The sequence below is a fragment of the Ascidiella aspersa genome, chromosome 7 (genome assembly GCF_963924565.1).
Source record: "Ascidiella aspersa chromosome 7, kaAscAspe10.2, whole genome shotgun sequence".
Classification (NCBI taxonomy): domain Eukaryota; kingdom Metazoa; phylum Chordata; class Ascidiacea; order Phlebobranchia; family Ascidiidae; genus Ascidiella; species Ascidiella aspersa.
In genome coordinates, this window is record NC_139453.1 from 3,384,601 (window position 1) to 3,408,716 (window position 24,116).

At 38.5% G+C, this 24,116-nt stretch overlaps 2 protein-coding genes across 2 annotated transcripts; both read left to right on the forward strand.

Moving 5' to 3' along the window:
• Positions 1 to 3,054: 3,054 nt before the first annotated feature.
• Positions 3,055 to 5,838, forward strand: LOC146137293 (uncharacterized). The gene is made up of 5 exons (XM_083393835.1): positions 3,055 to 3,294; positions 3,341 to 3,970; positions 4,518 to 4,646; positions 5,002 to 5,094; positions 5,224 to 5,838. The coding sequence occupies exons 1-5, from the start codon at positions 3,055 to 3,057 to the stop codon at positions 5,836 to 5,838; spliced, it is 1,707 nt and encodes a 568-aa protein (XP_083249961.1).
• Positions 5,839 to 18,225: 12,387 nt separating this feature from the next.
• LOC146137294 (fatty acyl-CoA reductase 1-like) lies at positions 18,226 to 23,734 on the forward strand. Its single transcript, XM_083393836.1, has 8 exons — positions 18,226 to 18,242; positions 18,765 to 18,888; positions 19,363 to 19,597; positions 20,138 to 20,266; positions 20,908 to 20,986; positions 21,818 to 21,948; positions 22,546 to 22,639; positions 23,602 to 23,734. The coding sequence occupies exons 1-8, from the start codon at positions 18,226 to 18,228 to the stop codon at positions 23,732 to 23,734; spliced, it is 942 nt and encodes a 313-aa protein (XP_083249962.1).
• The last annotated feature ends 382 nt before the right edge of the window (positions 23,735 to 24,116 follow it).

Consider the following 24,116-nt stretch of genomic DNA (forward strand, 5'->3'; position numbering starts at 1 on the left):
AGTGGATACATACAACTGTAGAGGAGCCAGCGTCTGTATTTGTTATTTACTGTGTTCGTTGTGCGTGTGCTAAAATTCTGCTAAAGTCTTTCTGTCATACTTTCTTTTCCCTGCATCCTGCTCGTTAACTGGCCAGTTTTAATCCCCAACGCATTCGTTTTTCCTGGACGTTAGTCGTATCCGAATTGTACTGCAATCCAGTCAACGATGCACTCCTTACTGGCAACACGTGTTTTTACTGCGCTGTAAGCTATTTTATTTAAAGCGAGCTATGCTGAATTATTTGAACGTACATTAAATCTATAAGCGACCTGACGCTATACCTTTTGGAATGCAATGACGGTTTGTTTAGTTTCGATATAGTGGAGTTCAGATAGCACGGTGGTCATGTCTACCTGTTGAAATATACACAACCTCCGTTGTGACTTGCTTTATGAGAGCAACTACCCCGTTACGCACTTTGACCATAGCCCTGGCGCCGTCGGTGAATACAGCCTTGCACTTGCACCAGTTTACTGCATGTTCGGAGAAGTAATTGTTTACTTTTGAAAATATACTTAAAGCAGTAGTGTCTATGCCAGTAGAAAGACAAAACAGAAGTGATCTAAAATTTTCTTGCGTTCTGTGTTTGGAAAGCGAACATTTTTTAGTGATGCAGCAATCATTGAACATCTCCTTTGCATCGTATTATCGGACAATGCTAGCTTTTGCACTTTGGCCACATCTTTAGCTCTTCCATGAATCTCTTGTGCTGCTATCTCTAAACACGGTTTAACAACGGTTACTGCCAAAGTAAATGGGCTGCCTTTGAGACATAAGGACATGAGCTATTTTCAGTTATGCATACAGAGGTTTGATAAGAGAATGCCTTCATTAATTGATCAAATTTTTGCTTTTGCTTAGCGAAATGTCGTGTTTGATGTTTGAAAAAGGATTTCGACTTGTTTTTGTGTTCAAAATGCTTGCGTCTCTGTGTCTTTTCAGTTTGTACTTTTCCAATGATGAATTGTGGTATATGACCTAACAACACAGCGAGCCAAGTGTATAGTTTTCATCTAAATCTATGACAAATCCAAGCTCAGTAAATATAGGGCTACCATATTTTCAGCACCCAAAAAGAGGACATTGTTTGCCTGCAAGTAAAACGAAAGTAGAACTGTTACGTTTGAGAAAAACGTGCCATATCCAAAGGTAATGCATTCAGCTTCGAAATTAATACGTCGTTTTCTGAAACAAGGCTACTTTTGGCGTAGCAGTAAAACATCAGTAAACAGAGTTTTTCTCTTCGGCATTATAGTTTATAGCTTATTTCGCCTTATGGTTATCTAAACGTAAAGAATAATAAAGAAAAATGAAAGCATCTGCTGAGAACCACCTGTATATGGCATAGACCAGTGGTTCTTTACCTTTTATCAGCCGCGCCCCTTTGGTAATTTTCCTATGCCCTATACCCCCTACGAAACGCAATTGGGTCTTTTATAATGAAATATCATTGAGACAACTTGAAAATATTAAAAGCGTGACAAAAATTGAGTTTAATTGGTTGAATTGGAGCTAAACTGTAAATTCAGGAGGCTTTTCTCATTGGGCACACAACAAATTGCTCGTGCACGAGCTGATTTTGACAAACGTGTTGTGAGGGCATTTACTCCACAGTTGTAAGGCTGTGATGTCGAGCGCAAATAAAATAGTCAAGCGAAAAAATTAAACATTGCGTTATCGTGTTTCAAAAGATGTGACGACATACAATACAACGGCAATATTGCAAAAAAACATCGATCGCGATAAAAGTTCGAGTCCCCCTGATGCTAGCCTGTTATATAAAATATGATTAAAAAATAGATCTAACGGTGGATGAATTTTATCGTATATCTCTAAGTTAGTAAAATTGCAATTAAATATGGCCGTTATACCTTAAATCAGTGGTTGTCAACCTTTTATGCTTCGTGGCCCCCTTTAAAAGGCTCCCAACCCTCGTAGCCCCCATGCTTTTAAAATATTTAGCATTGTTTCTACGTGTTTTTCTTGTTTTACTTCTCCACGTTATTAAGAAATACAGACATTAATCAACGCATCAATGCACTTAGTTTCTCCAAAATTTAACATATCACTTATTTTAATTTAAGTGAATATATTTAGTGATTACAAAGCTTGATGGTGGGAAGGTATTTCTTTATATTCGGCTCTGTTTTGTACTGAGCCAAGCAAACGTTAGTACCTACATTTGTCGAAATGATTTATGGTTTTTCGGTTAGAATGAATTACTATTGTTGCACCGATTATTTATAGTTTCTATGTGTGTTATTGTTTCTCTGTTTTATCGTTTGTACGCGTGTTTTCGTTTTCCCTTTCTTTCTCACTCACATAAATTATATCGCTTTTCCACTTTTGCACCTCACCTTTCACGCTTTATTTCTTATCTTATCACGTTTTCGGTTGGCACCTCGTTTGACACGCACACCTTTTTTCCCTGGTTGTAGTGAATGGGTGCACGAAATCTAATGTGGGCAGTCGCGTTTGGGGTCTAGCTTGAGTTCATTGCATTGTAGAAAACCCTGGGAATTAACGTTTAAGTCACCTTTTTAGGCGTTGGCCGCTTTTCGTTGTTTCTGTGTTTTAGCAGTTTACTGTCGCTTATTTTAATACAAGTAAAAGAACGCGTTGTAGCGCTTGGCAGTCGGCAGGCCGTTAAGTAGAGTTCTGGATTAGTTTGGCGTAACAAAATGGCGAGCACGCCAGGACTCTACAGCCGAGGGGAGAAGCGCTACATGCAGCATGTCTTTTACGTTGCCACCGCCTTTTTATAGCTCAGGCGACAATTTTAAATCGATTTTACCAGTTTTTGAATCGTATTGTAAGAGCATCGCAGCCAATGAAGATGTTAAGAGACATTTATTATTGACATGTCTCGACCGTGATTTTTTGTTTGATATTAGTGATGGCGCAAGTAGCCTGTACGAACTATCGTCTAGCGCTATAATTGAACTTGCTTCAGCGGCCAACGGCGAAAAATGTGACTATGATAAACGTGACCAGTTACTAGAAAGTGGTCAAATGGTTAAAGAAAGCATAAGGGAATACGTTTATAGTTTGCAAACCCTTGGCGAACAAGCTTACCCAGACGGCGGCGACAAGCCTATAAAAAATGAGGTTTTGTATCTGGCTCTACTGCGCGGCTTGAGCGACAGAACACTCGCCACTGCAATTAGTAAGGACGCGTCAATAAAGCGCGACTTCACTAAAGCTGCGAAGATAGCTGTCCACGCCAGCATTGCGTGCCAGCCCTCACAGGATGTAGGCAACATTAGCAGTAATGCTACGACGGAGAGTGTCGCTGCAGACCCCGTTTGCAGCTTTCCAAATGGAATTCCAACGCCAAATGGGTGATTTTATGAAAACTATCGACCATCTACGACAAGTGGTAGCCGACCTTCCCTCCGGCCAATACCAACAACTGGACAGGGACGTCAGCAGGTTTGACCTTGGTGATTTAACTAAACAGCCTATCGTACAAATCGCATCTGGTCAAAGGCCTCATTCCTTCATAAATATTATGATCGAGAACCTGCCAGTATGCGCCCTTGTTGATACGGGTTCAGCAGTTACCATCATTACGGGAAAAGTATGGAACTGTTTAAAGGTTAAAGTTAAACGTAACTTGTCGAAGTGCCCCGAGACCCTGTCATTCGCCAATGCTGACGGCCACAAACTAAATATGGATGGTTTACTTCCAGTACAACTTACAGTAGCTGCTAAAGAATTACGTATGAATGTTTTCGTTTGTGACTCTATTTCATTCGATTGCATTCTTGGAATAGATTTTCTAGAAACGCAGGAGTGCGCCGTTTGTTACCGCAACAAGACCTTGAAAATCGACAACAGCAGTGTACCTCTGCTCGATATGCCATTCAAGCTTGGAAGCCGAGACGTCTTTCTCGATGATAAAGTCCTGATCCAACCGTCCACAGAGGTTTGTGTTCCAGCTTATTTTATTCATAATTCTGAACGTCGCCCAGTACCTACCCATTCTGTACTTATTGAATGGAGACCCGAGATAATGGATAAATATGGTGCAAAGATTAGGTCATATTTAACGACAACTAAAGGCTGTTTAGTCCAGACTCGAATAGCGAATTTGACCGACGACGTTATCTAGCTGCCTGAAGGCACTCCCGTTGCCACACTTTCGCCCATTCTAACATCCGGGGATGTCGCATGTATTCAAAGTGGTACTTGTGTCACAGTCGAGTCGTTAACACACACATGTTATTGTAATGAACAGGGATGCGTGGACTTTTCTTGTCCTACCCAACAGAGCGTTAGCTCCGTATACCCAACTGAAGAAAACAGGGATTTTACAGACGAAATTGAAATTGGTGGCGGTCTTACAACAAGCGAGATCGCACGGGTTCAGGCCTTACTGCAACAATATCGCAGATCGTTCGCGACCCACTCAACAGAAATAGGACGGACGGATCTCGCCGAGCATGTGATTAACACCGGAGATGCTCGCCCAGTACGACAACCCTTTCGTCACCACCCGAAAAGAAGAAAGTAGAGGAAATCGTCCACGAGATGAAGACCCAGGGTCTTATACGTCCGTCATCATCCCCATGGTCGAGCCCGATCGTACTTGTGAGGAAAAAGTCAGGTGAAACTCGTTTTTGCATTGATTATCGAGGCCTTAATAAGGTGACAAAGAAAAACAGCTACCCTATACCACGAGTAGACGAAAGCCTCGATCTTTTGTCTAACTCCACCTATTTTAGTACACTCGATTTAAAATTTGCGTATTGGCAAATTCCTATGGATAAGAGTTCCCGAGAAAAGACCGCTTTCGCGAGCCATATGGGTCTGTTCGAATTCAATGTGATGCCAATGGGTCTTTGCAATTCCGCTGCTAGTTTCCAGCGACTAATGCGTATTGTTTTAAATGGCATAGAATGGCAAGGAGTACTCGCATATTTGGATGACATCATTGTGTATGGGCGTACCTTTCAGGAACATCTGGAGCTATTGGAGGGCGTGCTACAACGACTTGCCGACGCGGGCCTGACACTTAAGCCCAAGAAGTGCGCTCTTTTCAAGAAAGAGGTAAAGTTTTTAGGCCACATTGTTTCTGCCGAAAGTGTTTTATGTGACCCCGAAAAAATTGCTGCAGTAAAATCATTGCCGGCCCCGAAGAATACAAAGCAAGTACGACAGTTCGTTGGTTTAACTTAGTATTACCGCAAGTTCATACGTGATTATGCCAAAATAGCTGCGCCGCTTCACCGTCTAACAGAAAAGTCGAGACAAGCTTCGCCAAAACTAAAATCTTCTTTGATAAGATCACCAGTCCTTCGCTACCCTGATTTCCAGAAGCCTTTCGTATTAGACACCGACGCGTCTGATTTTGCCATTGGATGCGTGTTAGCGCAGTGGCACGAGGGAAAAGAACACGTTATAGCTTATGGCAGCAGGACTTTAACCAAAACAGAACGAAATTATTCCACCACTCGCAAAGAATTATTAGCGGTCGTTCATGCCACCAAGTTATTTCGCTGCTACCTCCTAGGCCAAGCTTTCACTTTGCGCACTGACCACGCTTCTCTTAAGTGGCTATATCAGTCTAAAGACCTCTATGGCCAGTGTGCCCGATGGGTCGAGCACCTGTCACAATACGACTTTAATCTAATACATCGTCCGGGTGTCAAACATAAAAATGCAGACGCTCTTAGTCGAATAGGCGAAGACCAGTTGACCGATGCGCCGAAGGTTGCCACTATCGATGTTCGTGCCTCTAGTGGTTTGACAATGGGTGATTTGCGCAAGCACAGGAGCAAGACCAAGAAATAGCTTCAGCTTTCCAATGGTTAAGCCTAGGACACAGACCCCCATATAACGCTGTGTCAAATACATCGCGTATGACCAGGCACTTATGGAGTCACTTTGGTCAATTGAAACTTAGAGACGGGGTCATTCATTTCTATGACCAGGATAAAACACTTTTAAGACTTGTAACACCGCGTGAACTAAAACCGATAATCTTCGATTTACTTCACGATGCAAAGTTAGGCGGTGGTCACCTGGGGATTCGTAAAACATGCGCCAAGGTCGCTGAACGACACTTCTGGCCAGGCTGGCGCGAGGAGACTGAGCGGTATTGCATGAAATGTCGTGAGTGCGAGTTAATCAAGAAACCCTCAAAAACACCGAAAGCCCCCTTGGTACCATCTTGCGAAGAAGGTCCTTTAGAAAGGGTAGAAGTGGACATCATGGGGCCGTTACCTTTAACACGCCACGGGTACCAATATGTCCTTGTTGCTTGTGATGTGTTTACTAAATATGTCCGAGCTTGGCCCTTGCGTACGCAAACAGCAACCGAAACGGCCAGCGTATTGTACAACCGCTGGATGACTGTTCACGGAGTTCCCGACATCATCCATTCAGATCGTGGCGGGAATTTCGAAAGCAAGATGTTTAAGGAGTTGCTTCAGCTGATTGGTTGCGGTAAGTCACGCACGACTGGTTATCATCCCGCCGGAAACAAAGGTGTTGAACGAAACAACAGAACAATAATCTCGATGATTCGAAATTACGTTCAAAAAGATGAACGCTCCTGGGATGAAGCGCTGTCTGCTGTTGTGGCGTCGTACAATGCAAGTACCCACGAAAGTACGGGATTTTCACCACATTTCTTATTAACAGGTCGACAATTGCGGCTACCTGCGGACTTGGTCGGAGCAGGATCCGAAGAGTGGCATTTCATTAACGACAACATCAAAAGCCTTCACGACCGACTTGTTCGTGCCGAAGATGTTGCTCGGACTACCCTCGTCAAGCAGCGCCAGCGAATGGAGGCGCATTTCAACAGGAATGCAGATGACACCGCATTCAACGTCGGCGACTCGGTTTTACTAAGGGATAACGTAGTCCCTGTAGGGCCAAACCGAAAATTTAATTTCCCTATGCAGGCCCGTACAAGGTCATCCAAGTGCGACCACCGGTAAATTATTTAATAGAAGCGGCCAACGGACGACAACAGAACGTCCATCGAAACCGTTTGAAGCGTAGCCGCGGACATCACACGCAATATGATCAAGAAGAAGACGAAGAAGACAACACCGAAGAACCAACAACGGAGCCCCCCACCGACATCGGATTTCGCCTCACCATGACTACAACGCCACGTTCACCTGAAGCACAGCCGCACCCAACGACTCAATTCACCAACCACCAGCTCGCGAGTGATGTGAACCACAACACAAGCCCGTTGGGTGTTTGTTGCACCGATTATTTATAGTTTCTATGTGTGTTATTGTTTCTCTGTTTTATCGTTTGTACGCGTGTTTTCGTTTTCCCTTTCTTTCTCACTCACATAAATTATATCGCTTTTCCACTTTTGCACCTCGCCTTTCACGCTTTATTTCTTATCTTATCACGTTTTCGGTTGGCACCTCGTTTGACACGCACACCTTTTTTCTCTGGTTGTAGTGAATGGGGACACGAAATCTAATGTGGGCAGTCGCGTTTGGGGTCTAGCTTGAGTGCATTGCATTGTAGAAAACCCTGGGAATTAACGTTTAAGTCACCTTTTTAGGCGTTGGCCGCTTTTCGTTGTTTCAGTGTTTTAGTATTTTACTGTCGCTTATTATAATACAAGTAAAATACACGCGTTGCAGTGCTTGGCAGTCGGCAGGCCGTTAAGTAGAGTTCTGGATTAGTTTGGCGTAACATTATTACTTGACATACTCTAGCTGAATATTGGCCTAAAATGACCTTGAGTAACCTTACAGCGCACCTTATGCGTTTTACTATGGAATGTTTCTTTTGCAAATTAACGCCCCTTAAGGGAATTGCGAAATCTCTTCGTTGGTTTCTCGCCCAATGCCATTTGAAGGAAACTTAATGATTTATCGGCAAGCAATCGACCTGCCGCCCGTAAAACACTGACGCCTCATTACATGGATATTGAATGGATACATATAAAGCAGCACAGTAATTACTTCGTCACAGCGACAGGCATTTGTCCAAACTTGCCACTCACGTACGTACAATTAGGTGTAACTTTCCGCGATAAACGAATAAAAAGGATTCACTCTAGTTTTAAACAACTCTACTGACGCGTCAAGAAACATTTTAGAAAAATGTGTTACAAAACGTTACAAAAAAGTTTTACAGTCATAACGAAAAACACAAAATTAGGTTAAATGGCAAACAAATGGTGACATTTTGGTTTTGCAATACCTAGCTAGAGAGTTTTGCCCGTGGTCAATGTCTTCGGCAGCCGAAATATGTGAGGGGCGAAAATTTTGAACTTGAACTAGTAAGAGTACTTCATTTGAAACACCGCTTCTTGAAGCAGAAAAAGACTAGACACCCTGAGTAGGCAAACTATTAACTTTAATAATTTGACACTAAAACTGTTACCTCACAGCGATAAATCGACTTTATATAAAACATAAACAATAACTATTTACAACGAATCAGTAATGACACTACGATTAAAAGTCCATTAGTCGCTTCCCGCCAGCGAGGCTCGTTATAACTTGATTGCTTTGGCCATGGTATTAACTGCCGTATCGAACACAAACAAAAATGCTAGCAAACCGTTTCGCGCAGCAACTGACTGAGTTTTAACGAAATACTCAAAAGCCATTCAAAGGAAAAAAACAAAATGACTAAAAGTAGTAAAACTACATTAATGTATACAACAAACGTAATAACTAAATCGTTTGTGTAGTAACAGTACTTGACAAATGGAGGTGTGACATGCTTTTAATCGACAGTCGTGTACTGCTCATAAATGCTACAAAACAAATAATTAAGAGTAAAATATTCATAATTTCCTTGAGAGAAATAGCCCCTGTGTTCCACTGGCTAAGCCTATGACCGTGACCCCCCTAATTACCACTCCGTGCCCCCCCAGGGTGGCCGAGGGCCACGGTTGAGAAACCCTGTCCTAACGTAACCGTGCAAAACTTTTTTTCAAGCGCAATTACCTGCGTGGAAATAAAAATCAAATGAAGTATATTGGCTTAATAAAAATAAATTTTTATGTTTCCAACTTGCGAATTTTGTAATTAAGAACTCCTTGAACTATGTTACCGCGAAAAATTAGGTTTATAGAGTTCGCAAAATATCGCATTTAATGCGGTGGGTTTAATAGTAACCACTTTTCAGTTTTAGACGAGATTTTACTTACGTTGGACGCAGTATGGTACCGGGATTACTTATTTGCTTGTATACCACGCAATGCGAACATTGTCTGCTACAACTTAAGGTTTTACATTTGTGAGGGTTCTCTAAAAAAAATAAGGTTTAGGTATGTTAGTGATTTCCGATCGATATGCACATCACGAAATATCGTTTAGTTGGAGCCGATTAGGTTAGCGCTTATTTACTAAAGTATCCCGAAAATGATGTGGCGCCGGCGGTTTTGACAAAGTCGCAAGATTACAAATAATAACCCCGCTGTGCGAATATTTTCAAATTTTCAAAACAGTTTGTTAATAATGCTTGATTTTTGTAAAATAAATTTTGTCGGATTATACGAAGTTTCAAATTAATGTTGATCGCTGTTCGGTAACAACCGTAAAACTAAAGACAGTTATGTTTGCTGCTTATCAGTATATATAGACGCGCAGCTGAACTACGGGCTTTATATTGCCGTACAGTTTAAACACTGCGACAGAATCGCTATTTGGTTACGTACTTTTAAACTTGATATCGTTTGTTTGGTAATTGCTGCTGTTTTGCTAAAGTTGCGAGATTGGTTAGACCTAATACTGTTGCTGCTTTCATAAGGGCCGCATCCTACTTTAATTGTGAGAAAGTATTTACTCGACCCAGCACTTTATAACCACGCAAAATCGTGGCATTGCCCGAATGCGCATAATATATCGCGCTTATAGCAAAAGGCTGCATATTATTGGTACAAGTAAGTACCCTATATATAACTTGGGCAACGCCGGGTATTTCGTCTAGTAATTGAATAAAATGACCGATTTTAAAGAATAAACCAACCTCCCAAAAGGTCACTATAAAACTTAGTATAATTTTTTTAACCTAATTGGTTTAACATTATAGTGTATTATATTCATTAAAATTATTTAAAATCAAACTAATAAACCGAAAGAGTTAGTACAGACGCATTACAAGGTCGTATGCTATACAGGCACGTTGAAAAACAATTTTGCCATTTTTCAGACACTATGCAATATGTGTATTGTGATAAAGTTAATAAGATAAGTTTCACTTTGACAAATACCAGTGCTAGACGGATTTATGAGGAGGTTGGCGTGGAATTAAAAATCCAAAGCAGCAAAGATTCTTATTATTTTATACGACAAAAACTTACTTGGTTTTGGTTTGGAGTATCGGCCATGTTATTCATTGTGCTTGATTGGTTGATACAGTTTTTTTTTTTACCAAATATAGTCTGTAAAATGGAACAAGATACCAAGTTAAATGACAGTTTGGGTATATACTGTGATATCTGTGATCTAGCACTGTTGAAGTAACACTGACCAACGATTGGCATACACATAATATTATACCAGGTTCAGAGGTACGCAGGCTCAGTGGGAGCAAGTCGTGAAACGATAATTATAGCAGCGTTGCCTGCTGGATCTTGTTCGTACATATAATTTCATGTTTGGAAAATAGTGATTGTCAACCTTTAGCACACGGACCAATTTTACGCGAACAGCTTTCTGGCTGCAATCGAAGTTTTATAGAAATGAACGCAAGTGCATTGCGGCAAGACGACCCATAATCTTAAATCTACGGCTAGAGTTGAAAATAATTGTTTTTTATTCTTTATTTGGCTTATTAAATCTAAGTAAACTTGAGTAAAAATGGTTTCTTTTGAAACCAGGTAGCTCGAAGTGACATTAAAAACACCACAGATTGGAGTGCGGCAGGAAAAGGTTGAGATCCACTGATTTAAGGTTTTGATGTTATAAACCAACCTGACATTCCTGTTTATATACCTACACAACATTACACATTTACCTCAGTACAGCAGTAAGGCGATTGAACCAAGCTGCAAGCAACAACCAAACGCTAAGCTCTTTGTTGAAGGCGGACTCCAACGTATTTCCTTGTTCTAAAGGAAATGACGTTAAGGCTCCATCCATTTAGTTTGGCCTCCAACGCCTTCACTCATTTCCTGTCTGGAAATCACGCGAGCTATTGTTAAGGTAAAAAGATCCCCAGCTTCAATTTCGGTTGCATAGAAATGCGTATTCTTGTTGTTCTATAGTTAGTTTAGTTGCTTCACTGGCGCAATGATAATAACTCCATTAGACTTTCTTACTTGCATTTAGGAATGTCCGTAATTTGGTTTAGGATTGGCACCGATACAACCCTAGTATCGGACGAGTATCAACGATATCACCATTTGGTATCGGGTATCGGCTTTGATCCGATATTATCGGACATCCCTATACTTGCAGCATGACGAATCATTTTCCTAAAATTCGCGCTAAACTTGACACTAGTAATAAATAGGTGTTGCGTGAGACGTATATTTTAGCAAATCTTTTTTTTTCGTCTTTCGACTTGGTCAAGTTGCCCGTTTCAGTGGCGCAGCCAGCCGAAAATTAGGAGGGGGGGAGCAAAAAGTATGAATTCTTTGTATTAACTGCCGTAACGAACACAAATAACAATGTTAGCAAACCGTTTTAAGCAACAACTGAATGAGTGTTAAAGCAATATTCAAAATCCGTTCAAAGAGCAAAAACTGTCTAAAATTAGTAAAACTATACATTAACGCAGCGTTTCTCAACCGGTGCGCCGTCGAAGGTGGCCAGGTGCGCCGCGAGAAAATGGGGAAAAAATGTTACAAAAATTCTGTATGAGGCCTATTTGTAGAATTTGCGAATAATTTTAGAATAAACTCTAGTCACTGTTTTCTGTGAATAAACACTGAGCAATATGACTGGATTCGTAGCCCCTATTAAAGTCCCAATGGTTGATGTTGGCTCTTCGCTAACAAAGAAAGAGAAACTATTGCAATCTAGCGGGGCTTCCGCCATAAGACCAAAATTAAAACAAAAGCAACTTCGGCATAAAAAACAGTTCGGAATAAGACCAAAATAGGACTACTACCTAATACTCGTAATAGCGTTTAAATCAAAATAAGACCTAAATTAGTCTGAATAAGGCCTAAATTGCAAGAATAAGGCCTTTGCAACCTATTACTTAACCCCAAACCCCACCCATAACTTCAACACAAACTCACCTAATAATTTTTACCATAACCCAAATTCTAATTTTACCCATTACTCGTGCCTAACCCCAAACAGAGGCAAACAATCCTGTGCCAAAACACTATGGCACCCAAACGTTGACACCAAAACGGCCGATGCCAAGAATATGTCCTTTAATCGTCCCATACCATGTTTTTTTTGCAGTTTTGGGCGTTATTTTGTCCATTTAGGTTTTTTTCCGTTACATTTTTGATTTATTCCGAGTTAGATGTTGTTGCTTTGGGGCTTATTCTGTGTTTCCATCGAACTTTAACTAACATACCGTGTGTTTTCATAATTTACAACACGAAAGGCCTATTTCATTTATTTTCTTTCTCTTTAGGCATGTATTATTGAGCTCATCGTATTTTAAAGCAGGGCTGTGGAGTCGGGAGTCAAATTTGAGACTCGACGTACAGTAGTCGATTTGTTTTGCTGAAGTCGGACTGCCTGAGCCGAGTCCGACGTGCGCAGTAACAATTTTAAAACTGACAATGCCGCCAAATGCAAATTAAAAAGGCGAAATAGCATATGGTGGATATTTTCCAGCAACGTATTGTGGTTGGATGACATATATGACACCCCTATGAGGGGATTGTTGAAAATCCACCTTAATTTAGTTACGTAAATGGGAAAAATAAATGCTGTAGGGAGGCAGAAGCACTCGGAATTTGACGAAATCACACATTTGACCGGAGTCGGACTCGGGAGTTGGATTATGTTTTTTAACCGACTCCGCAGGCTTCTTTATAGATAATAAAATTAGGAGCCTGATGTAATAAAAACTGCCAGCAAAAAACAAAATATCCAAACAAAGTTTGCAGTCGCCTCGACCGTAAGGTGCGCCGCTAGGTTTTGAAAGGTTTACAAGTGCGCCCTGGGGTTAAAAAGGTTGAGAAACACTGCATTAACGTATAGCAAACGTTATATTTACTACATTGTTTGTGACGTAACAGAGCATGACAATTGAAGGTTGTACTGGTCATAAATGCTAAAATAACAAATTATTAAGAGTAACATATTTATAAGTTTTTTGGATGGGCCATGCCCTCTGAGGCTCAACCCTGGCTACGCCTATGCCCCGTTTGCCTTAAGTTCTATTTTCAGGATGTTGTTGCTTTTAACTAGATCGCGATCATTTCTGACTTTGTATTACGTCACAATGCATTTAAATTTGTTTTTTAAGTTTCCTTTTGTTTGTTCAATTTGCTTCACTGCTCTTCACTTTTTGTCCTATTTAGTTTCCCGCCGTTACACCTTTACGTTTTTATCTAAATAAAGTATTTTAGAATAAATAGCAACTCAATTCTCAGTCAAGTTATGATTAAAGCATGTCAACTTGAATATAATTATTTGTCTAAAAAGTAAACATTAAACCACAAAACTGGTAAACTCGTGCGAATATGAGCAAAATCTTAAGGAAAAAATAACATAAACGCAACATATAGCAATTGAATTGTTTTATCTTCCAAAATTAAGATAAATAACCAGTGTTGAAAGACTCAAGTCAATGCTTGGACCACGCGGTCCGTTTAAGAACTTGAATAACTTTGGCGGCCGCCGATTGATCGGGTCGCGCGATACGAGCACCTCGTGCGCTCGCTCACTCACGCTTCAAGTGACCGCTTTTTTTCAGGTGATTTCTTATGGCGGTGCCGCCGGGTGGCGACAAAGCGCGCAACAAGTTCGGCCGATGCTGGTGCCCTTAAGTCAAGACTTAAGTGTTTTCGAGTAAAATTACTTGCAGAGAGAACATTTTGGAAAGCCCTGATTAAAATCATGCCGAGGATCTTCTTACGAAATTCGTTCGATCCAATAAAAACGTTAAAGAAACTAAGTTATACCTGATTGCCACCACTGTATCCGCTAAACGCGCTTTTTTTTACAAATGTAAAAGAGTTTTTAAAGACTTTCAACACCAATCGTTTTCTGGAGACCACACAATTAATAGTTTGCAAGGATATTTAAATATAATACCTTAGTACCCAATGCTTACTTCACCCAAGTTTAAAAAGTGTCCAAATGAATTTATTGAATTCTTGCAAATTTATCAATGAGCAATAGCATATGGACCAGCATTACGTTAAAGAAATGCGGGAAGTAGACTAACTAACCTCATCTTACGGATTTCGTTTACCCAAAAACCTCGTCTTAAGAAAGTAACTCTATGCATTCTTGTGTTTTATCCCTGGTTTTCTATTCTCCAACTCCATAAGCAGATTGGTAGCTAGGGTATTTTGCGCCCGGGTGCACACTTTATAATTGGCGCCCCCTCCTTCATGTTTAATCACGTTTTATATTACGTTAACATAATACACCTTACTTTACACGGCAAAACAATTCAAATTTTAATAGAACGTTGTATTTAAAGAAGAAGCAGCCTCATTTTGGCATTTGTAAGCCTCATTTCGGCGCCCCTGAACATTGGCGCCCGGGGAAATATGTATCCCACCGCCACCCCTGAGTTATTGTTGTGGCCATCAGACTTTGGTTTAGATTTTCAAGTCGGTGGTATTATTAGAAAGAGACTTTTTACGATTCGGTCATATTAATTGCGTTGCTGTTCGGTAAAGAACCGGAGTTCTTAAACTTTTTTAAAGCAGTCCACTAAAAATAATTGGTTGCGTATTCGGCTCAGCAAATGTGAAACTATAAGGAATAATTTTTCTTAACTAAATTTTTCGTTATTCTATTATTTTCATTATACACTACGATTTTACCTCGGCATGCTTAGACCTCGAAAATTGGTCCACGTACCCCCATGAGTCCGCGTTTCAAAGTTCAAGAGCCCCTGGGTTAAATGTACAGTTGTTCTTGTGATCAACAGTGTTTCTAAACCTTTTTTGTGGTTGCTACCCAAATACTATAGGCATAAGTAAAACAGAAAAGCTTTGGCGACCTAATTTCTCTTCACTCAACTGTTTTAAGCTCAAAGCGAACAAATCGTAAGACCCTTACGCTTCCAGGTTTTTGATGTTAAAACCTTAACGCTTCCGAAAGTTGGACGTTAGCTCTTTCCCTTTTCATGTTTTCGACGTTTGTATATCTTAGTCAAAGTGTTTTTTCGGGGTCGCATTTTAGCCGTTAAAAACTTAAACCCTGGGGATGAACCCTTAACCAGAATTTTGACGTTTTTTCATCTATCTCTCCAAGAGTTTGATATTAGGTAAAATGCCTACCCTTTTAGAATTTTGACGTTTAAACTATTACCCTTTCTTGACTTTGACGTTAAAGCCTTTATCCTTTGAAGGATTTTGGCGTTTAAAGTTAAAACTTTCACCCTTCCAGGATTTTACGTTAACAACTTTCACCTTTTTATTGATTGAAAGAGACATCTGGGTTAGGATTCTAGACCACCTTCGCTTTTGTTTATAAAATATTTATATATTTTTCTTAAACTAAAATTATATAATTTAATATGGTATCTGTAATCATTTAAAAGACGAGAACTTGGCAAACAAAGTAAGCCATATTGCCTAAGTTCCTCACAAGCGGACTTGCTTTTAATTGCAAGGCTTAAGCAGAATCCATAAATATATGGCTACAGATTGCTACAGAAATTATTTAAATAAAAATATTCAAAAAATGCATATTTACTTAATAATTTCAGGATGAACGCTTTCCTTTCAACTTCCTATCTTGCAGTTTGATTTGTTCATTCCAAAAAATTTGATGAAATTCATCTAGTTCATCGTTTTTGCGAGCAAATAAAATTACTAAATGTTTGGAAGGTTTTAAAAGCGTCGCACACTTAACTGGGGCACAGTATGCTAAATCAATCTTGTATATTTAAAATACACTCTATTGTTGAAAGATATAACTCACTGCTTAATCTTCCTGTCTTACCTACATATACAACAATTTAAACAATAGCTTTTCTAAAATAGTGTAAAACGAAGTGTTTAATAGGAATGTAATTTCATTGCAACTTTTTACACCTTTACCTTTATCCATTATTATTTTGAAATCGTTAGACAAGTCTTCTTCAACGGTAACTAATTCATTTTCTTTTCTAAGGTAATTCTGGACTTCCTCATGTAAGCTTTTGATTCTGTTAAAATACATAAAATACACAAGCTGTGCCTTCGCATTAATATAAAACATGCTAGAGACATCATTATACTGGCTAGCATGTCCTTTAGATTTGTATAAGTTTGCTTAAAACGGTGTTCTGGTTTTATTTTGCAGCTTGTACCTAGCATCTTTTAAATTTATGGTGCTCTGCACCCTTGATGGAAGATTGTGACCATACTGGACACGCTGGACTGGTGTCGTTCCAACTTTTTTCTCATACCGCTCCCTGCGTTGTTTTCTTAGTATAAATTTGGAATCAACCTCCTTGCAAGTTCAACACTGGTCACACCTTGTACAAAAACCTTGCATGCAGAAGATCTAATGGAACATCAGTCTGTTGGTTCTTTACATGTAATAAGACTTGAATAATTATAAAAGTTGCTTGCCGTTTAGCAATTATTGAAACTTCTGGTGAAAGTTTCGGTCCACATGGGTTGGCCGCCACTGTTATATAGGTGGCAGTAATATCAGACTCAAGAGTGACACCTTTACATATTTTGTACTCCGAAACAGAGTAAAAAAAAACTTGCTTACTTGATATCATATCAGATGAATGGAAGTGACTAGAACAAATCCTTACAGCATCTCGTTTATATAAACCCAACATATGGCAGTCGTTCCGAAATCCTAATATAATCTTTTCCAGGTTAGTAGCCCATTCAACTTGATCATTTTTACAAAACTTTTTGCAAGGGACATGAAATAGAGACACAAGAGGTGCTCTATTGTCACTGTTTGGCAGACAGCACATTTGTGACATAATTTTTCAATGTGGTTTATAAATACAATTGGGAAGATTTAAGTATTTCTATCATAAAGAGTTACATTAGGATGTAGTCTACTGATACATACTATTGGTACAACAGCGTTTATTCAGGAACTATTTTACAGGGCCAAGACACATTTTTGATTAGGTAGTCAACTTGGAGCCTGTGAGGGATTTCCGCAATAAACTATTTACATAAATTGGAATTAAAATAGTTTCTTGAGAAAAAAATTGGGCGCTGGTCTAGAATCCTACCAGTTTTTTTAAAGTAACGAAACGAAAAAAAATTTGCAACAAAGAAATAAATATGGGAGAATAAATATAATAAAAAAACACCCACCAAAACTCTCACCCTTACCCAAAGAGCAATATCAACCCTAGACAAAATTGTGGTAGGATTTCTTCTTTCTTTTTTTTTTATTCATTAACAATATTGCTGATTAACCTACCAAAACCCAAACACAAACCCGCACCACACCCTAACCCAAATAATGTTCGTTGTGGTATTATATACCGCGGCTAAATGACTTAGCCTGAACTCAAATCATAGTTGAAAAGCCATGCCAATCTGTTCAACACTTTTTTTGGCGATCCTAGGCAAAAAAAAATAAAGATTTATATATTTTATAGAACTTTTCCAGGACATTTAACTGTTAAAATTGTTGTTTTTAGTGCATGATGTGGCATGAAATGTTTTTGTTTTTTACTGTGCCACAAGCTAAAAAGTTTAGGAACTACTGATTTAACTATTCCGCCATTCATGGAAATTTGTACCGAGAAATTGTAATTTAAATCTTTATCTTTCCTATACATTTTTTTTAAGAATAAGGTTTAATATATTTAATTAAAAAGCCTTAAAATTGTTTTGACGTTGTAACTACCTTATAAAGTGCCTTTATCATACAATTTTTTTATGTAAACTATATATATTTTAAACTATAACTTTTTTTAACTATACATTTAATATAAACCATTGTATCATTTAATATATATATATAAAGAATATTGCAAAAAGCATTAGAAGGTAGTTGAATTTACATCACTTTTGTCCAGCATACGTCCATTGCAACCGACAAGAGACCGATGAAAAGCTTTACGATGTTGGAATCGATTACCTCGACCTCGAGGGTTCCCTCCGGTGGATGGACGATGACCTTATCACCAAGGTCACGCCGCAACTTCTTGGCAAGAGGTAAGTTCAGCTTGAAATATGTAGTTATGTTGTTTAACCTGAAAGCGGTCTAGAAGTGCTCCGCAACCTTTTTCACTTGCGGCACACCAAGAGAACTAAATGCTAAATATATTCAGCGGCCCATAAAGTAAATGTCTATTGAGTTTCGCTGGAATGAGTTGTTTTTTGCTGTTATAATGGCATGTTATGACATAACTTAAAAGATTTTATGCCCCCAAACATAAATGCTGAATCTGCCTCTGAACAGGGATCATACAAACTTTCAAATAAAAAAATTAGCCTACACATATCAAGTCACACAAATACAACATTTTTCTAAAATAACTAAGCCAAAAGTTCTCAAAAAAGAATAATTTTGTATCAAAATTCCTCTCGTGACTTTTATACAACATGCTGCGTTTTGGGTTTAAGACCGTACACATACACGATGACAAAGGCTTCTGGTGTAATAGAATTACTGGTTTGAATTCGTAGATAAATGTTGATTTTGTTTCAGACCGAACACTTACACGCTGACGAAGGCGCTTGCTGAGGACGTCGTTGCAAGAGAAGGATCTCATCTTCCAATCTGCATCGTCAGGCCCAGCATGATAATACCAGCTTACAAAGAACCTTTGCCGGTAAGTTTCTAGTCTAAGTATAAGTTAGATCTTTTTTCAGTGCAGAAATAATACAAATGGTTCTAGCCTGACCCTTTGTTTGCACAAAAATCCTTATTGGATTGACTGAATCTGTTAATCCAGTGGTTTCCAACGTTTTATGGTTTACAAAGAAACTATAAAATACCGACTTGAATTTCTGTTGAGTGGATTTCTGTAGTGTCACTAAAAACGGAATTGGGGCATCGCAATCAACTCTATGCATGTAGGAAAATATCATTTGATTTATTGTACCCAAATCATACACAAAACGTTGTATTAGGAGGCTTTCAAATAGAAAAAAAAACTATATTCTTAAAAAATTTCAACTACAAGCTTTGAAATTGCACCTTGAAACCACTGGGTTACTTGAGACTACCAGTGTACTGCTTAATAGTGTTTCAAATTTCACTGCATTATAGTCTTTGATATAAAAAATTGCTGCTTTTTCTCCAGGGTTGGTGTACAAACGTGTACGGACCCACCGCTTTCATAATAGCATACGCCAAGGGTGTGCTTCGTTCTGTGATTGTCGACCACTCCATAACCTGTGACCTCATACCGGTCGACTTTGTAGTGAACGGCGTGATTTGCGCGGCGATGAAGACCGCTTGTGACTCAGCAGAAAGAAGGTGCTCGCTCGGCTACGAGAGTGACAGTGCAGTTTCATCGCTTGAAATTGGCTTACAAGGTTGTAAATACAGATAGATTACCAAAAAGTTGGCGTTTTTGTTCATATCCGCTTTTGTTGTAGTTAGATGTAGAATGAATATCAAAGCCCATACAGAAGTAGGTTGCATTTTGTCATCTGACCATGTGAAAATCAACAAAGATTTTTTTTTTAATTTCCACAAAATGCAACTTACTTATGTTCCTTGATATTCATTCTACAATTTACTTTGTTTTAAATTGTACGAAACTATTTTTTAAGGAAAAAAACGCTTGTATCTAGCCAGTGTTTGCATTTATTACCACTAATATTGTATTTATTTGATAAATAAACCCCTGTTCAAAAACATGTAAATTTTTTTTACTTCATTGTTGTTGTGTTCGTTTTGTATTTTGAGTCCTGTATAAAAAATATGTTCCAAAACTGCATTTTTACTCTAATGTAGTCATTCTATATTACCAAGAGGTTTTCAGGCCGTTTACTATGAAGAACTAATTCCACCTATATTTATTGAATAGTTTGATCAATTTAAAACTTAACCGGTTAAACATGAATTTCCAGGGGATTCATCTTCGGACAATGAAAGCACCAGTTCTTTCACTTGCGACCGAGTTCCGAGGGTCAATGGATCACTTCCCATCTACCACGTCAACTCTGGAATCAAAAATGGCCTTGCTATGGACCGCTTGAGTAAGAATGGACAACTTTTAACTAAAAGTGTTACATCAGTAAATGTAGGTTTTAGTGTTTCTTAACCAATGGGAAAAATTGTGTTGCCATGTTGATTTTGTTGGGTTCCAGGCTGCAGAAGTTCACATATCTAAAATTTTTCAGTTAAGTTGGGCAAAGTTTTGCCGAAGGGAAAATTTAAGGCAAAGTCAAAGATATGGATCTTATAAACAAAAAAAAAATTGACTTTATCTACCTTATGGTATTTCACCTTTGCACTTCACAGTTTGTGACATTATCAGTTTTGAAATTTGGTGCTGCGCATGTCTGGCTCGGGACTCTTATGTTTGTGTAGTCTTAGTTTAGCGTAGTCTTACTCTATCCGAAGTCCGACTCTGACCAAATGTCCTGTTTCTGCGAGTCCCCAGTCCGGATCCGACTCTACAGCCTGTATTTCACACATTTATTAAACGAAAATAAGGTGGATATATTTAACCTACCACTCGTAGTGTGTCATATAATTTATTAACCTATAAGGACAGTCTAACTTCTAACTTAAGCCCCGTGTTCTCTACTCCAGCAAAATAAACCGACTCTGTTGAGTCCCGACTCCACAACCCTGGCTTAAATTCATCGTTTACAATTTGTATTTTTGTTTCCAGTTTCACTTGCAAAGAACAATGTGGCAGACAATCCAAGCGACCCATTCCGTGCCCCTTGGGTGTTATGCACCAATAACAGGTGAAATAGATTCTTTAGTTTTGTTTTTGTGATTGTCACATTTAATCAAATATATATTGTTAAATATAGTTTTCCAAAAAAGAGTTTCTTGTGCGAAAGCTATTAAATACATTTTTTTTATATAGTGCCACCTAATTACTCTATTTAACATGAAGAGATATAGTTTTCATTATTGCAACACTTTCGGCAAAGGCGTGTTCATGGATTTAAACATTTAATTTATTTATATGCAGAAAGCTGTACGATCTCACCACCTTTTATTCGCAAACTATTCCTGCCCATGCGATGGATGCAGGTCTGGCTCTTATGAGGAAAAGCAAAAGTGAGTTATACTTGAAATAAAATAAAGTCTAAGCAGATGCTAAAAACTCTAGTTTGCCACCTATGCCTTATTGTGGATTGAACAGTTTTGAAATTTTTGCTTTTCTTGAAATTTTCGTTTGTTGAATCGTGCAATGTTTTTTCTAGTTGTTTTTTAGTTTTTTTTGATATTAAAGGCAATAGTCTAGAATCTAGATGGAACTTTATTTTATCATTCAATATCTAGCTTTTTGTCAACCTGTCTTTACACCTCTCAAACTGTTAGGATTTAAACTTCCTTTATTATGTTATAACAATTGTCTGTTTTTTTTTCAATATGACATAAAATTGGATTACTTGTTTGAATGACTATCACCATTTAGGCAAGAATATAGGATTTTATTTAGCTTGAAATTATTGGTCCCAGTTCACAAAAATACTTTATTCTGAACCCAATGCTACGCTAATCCTAAAAAATCGAATGTTTAATTTCAGGATGGCAAAGACTTCAATATTTCTTTATTTTTTCAGAATGGCAAGACTCAATGAAAAGATCATGAGCGCCATGGAAGTGATGGAATTCTTTTTTTACGACGAACTTCAAGTTCAGCAACACGAATGTCGATCATCTGCGTTCCTCAATGAATGCCGAAGACCAAAAGGTGAAATATTACAAGGTCTTCTAGTTCAGAGCATCTAATCATAGGGTTAAATTTGTGTGTTGCACGTTTGTCACAAATTATTTGAATCTTTAAAAGCGTTTAAATGCCTTTGAATTGATTTGCGTGTTGAAAGATCTTGTAGAACGCAAACTGAATATGTAAAAAAGAAGATATCTCCTCGCCCTAATGCACGTTAATGACGACAAGGACTTCAAGTGGATGGTAGTAACTTACTATAGACTTTCTTGTCCGAGTCATAATTTGTCATTTGTAAGTTCTAGACTAGTTGTTAATAGAGAAATATATTTCGCCAATCTGGCATCATCAGTCTCTGAATAAAGCCCTATATTTTGTGGAACCTTATTTTTCCAGCGGTTTTTGAACAGTCTTTGAATTAATTTTATGCTCGGTATAAGTTATGTGTTCAGAAAGTGCTGTTAAAAAACAATGAGATTAACTGACGATGATACAAGTGTGAATCGAAACGTCTTAATCAAGATGATGTGGATTTACTCGAACTTTTTGGCTTGAAACTCATTATCAAGCTATTTGTTAATTGTTTCTCAGGCTTACAACCTTGATTGTGGGGTTTATCAGTGGGAGATTACTTCACAACTTACATCGCCGGTTGCAACCAGTTCATTCTAAAGCAGAAGAACAACGATCTACAATCGAAACAAAAACTAACCAAGTAAGGGACTTTATGCTTCTGGAAGTTTTGTTTAAAACCAGAAATTTTGATCTTATAAATACTTTCATGTTTATTTGTGACATGACACTGTAAACGTAAAACAATGCATTTTTCTAAAGAAGATTCGTGGTGACTTCATTAGATCACATTTTCCACCAAAATATCGAAATCCCTAGAACAGTGGTCGGCAAACTATGGGCCGCGGCCCAGATGTCTGCCGCGAGTTACTTTTGAGCAGCTGAGTGATATCATGTAGTTGTGGGCCGCGTGATAGCCGTACATTCATTGCACTTTATTGGAAATATTGGTGTGGCATAGAATTTTTAATTTGGCTCAGTTTGAAGAGACTTACGTGCCCAATGTGGTGCTAAATGCCTGTCCAAATATATTTTTTGTCAACTTTAACTATGTGTAATTGAAAATTTTTTTCTCGCTATGCGCGTATATTCTTCGTTGTGTAGTATGTTTTATAATATGCTATGGCAGAGTTTTGGGCATAAAGGCGCCGTGTAATATTTCACCTAAATATCAAATATTCTGAATCCGTCACTGCTTCATAGTGGTTTTAGTGGGCCTACAATAACTCTGAGAAAAATACTTTGGGCCGCGACAAAAAAAGTTTGCTGACCACTGCCCTAGAATCTGCCTTCATATTTGTTCATATCCTAATTTCGCCGATTCATCACCGAATTTCCTTTTTATCTAAAACTCTATTGGATGGTTGGATCCGTTTTTTTATGCTTTTACTTTTGGCTGTCTGATAATATCAGATTTATCGTATCGCCACTGGTCCGATACTGACGTAGTATCGGCGCCAAAATGTGTCCATTTAAGCTTTGTTTTGTGGTTTTATTAGAAAGTATTACATAAAAAGTTAAAAAAACAAAGTTTATTCATGCGTTTTATCTTAAAATGCGATTAGATGGCTGAGCCCGTTTTAACCTTGTGTTTAATTTGTTCAGATTGCGTTTGGTTGAGAAGTGCTTCTACTCGGGAGCTGCCTTAGGAGTTTGCGGACTCGCCGTTGCAAGTGGATTGACGAGTTCGCTCTGGCAACTCACAGAGTTCATCGGCGACTCACTCGCCCTTCTATAAATTCACAAGTATTCTCTTTGCGTTCGATTTTATCGCAAAATGATTCATTGTGTTTTACATAAGCCACGACTTGCAAAACCTAAAGTGGGTTTTACCTTTATGGCATGCAAAAACCTAAATCCACTACAAACTGTATCTAAATCTCTCAATATTAATAATATTTCATGGATAGTGCGTATTTAAGTCTAAAACGATTGTGTCTATGCATATTGGTAATACAAATAATTTCTTTTCCAATATTACAAAAAGTTTCGTGGCTCACTCGACAATCTCTCGGGGCTTACAAAGAAGCATTGAGCGGTTTTATTTTTCCGCGTGTAAAGATAGCTTTCGTTTGGTTCGAATCTCATCGCAATAGAGCTCTTTGTATTCTGGGCTTACA

Coding starts and splice junctions, on each gene's coding strand:
- LOC146137293 (XM_083393835.1), top strand. CDS start 3,055: ATGGTTAAAGAAAGCATAAGGGAATACGTTTATAGTTTGCAAACCCTT. Junction 3,295..3,340: donor CGTGCCAGCCCTCACAGGAT/GTAGGCAACATT, acceptor GTGTCGCTGCAG/ACCCCGTTTGCAGCTTTCCA. Junction 5,095..5,223: donor GCGCTCTTTTCAAGAAAGAG/GTAAAGTTTTTA, acceptor GGTTTAACTTAG/TATTACCGCAAGTTCATACG.
- LOC146137294 (XM_083393836.1), top strand. Junction 18,889..19,362: donor CTTACAAAGAACCTTTGCCG/GTAAGTTTCTAG, acceptor CTTTTTCTCCAG/GGTTGGTGTACAAACGTGTA. Junction 20,267..20,907: donor CCTTGCTATGGACCGCTTGA/GTAAGAATGGAC, acceptor TTTTGTTTCCAG/TTTCACTTGCAAAGAACAAT.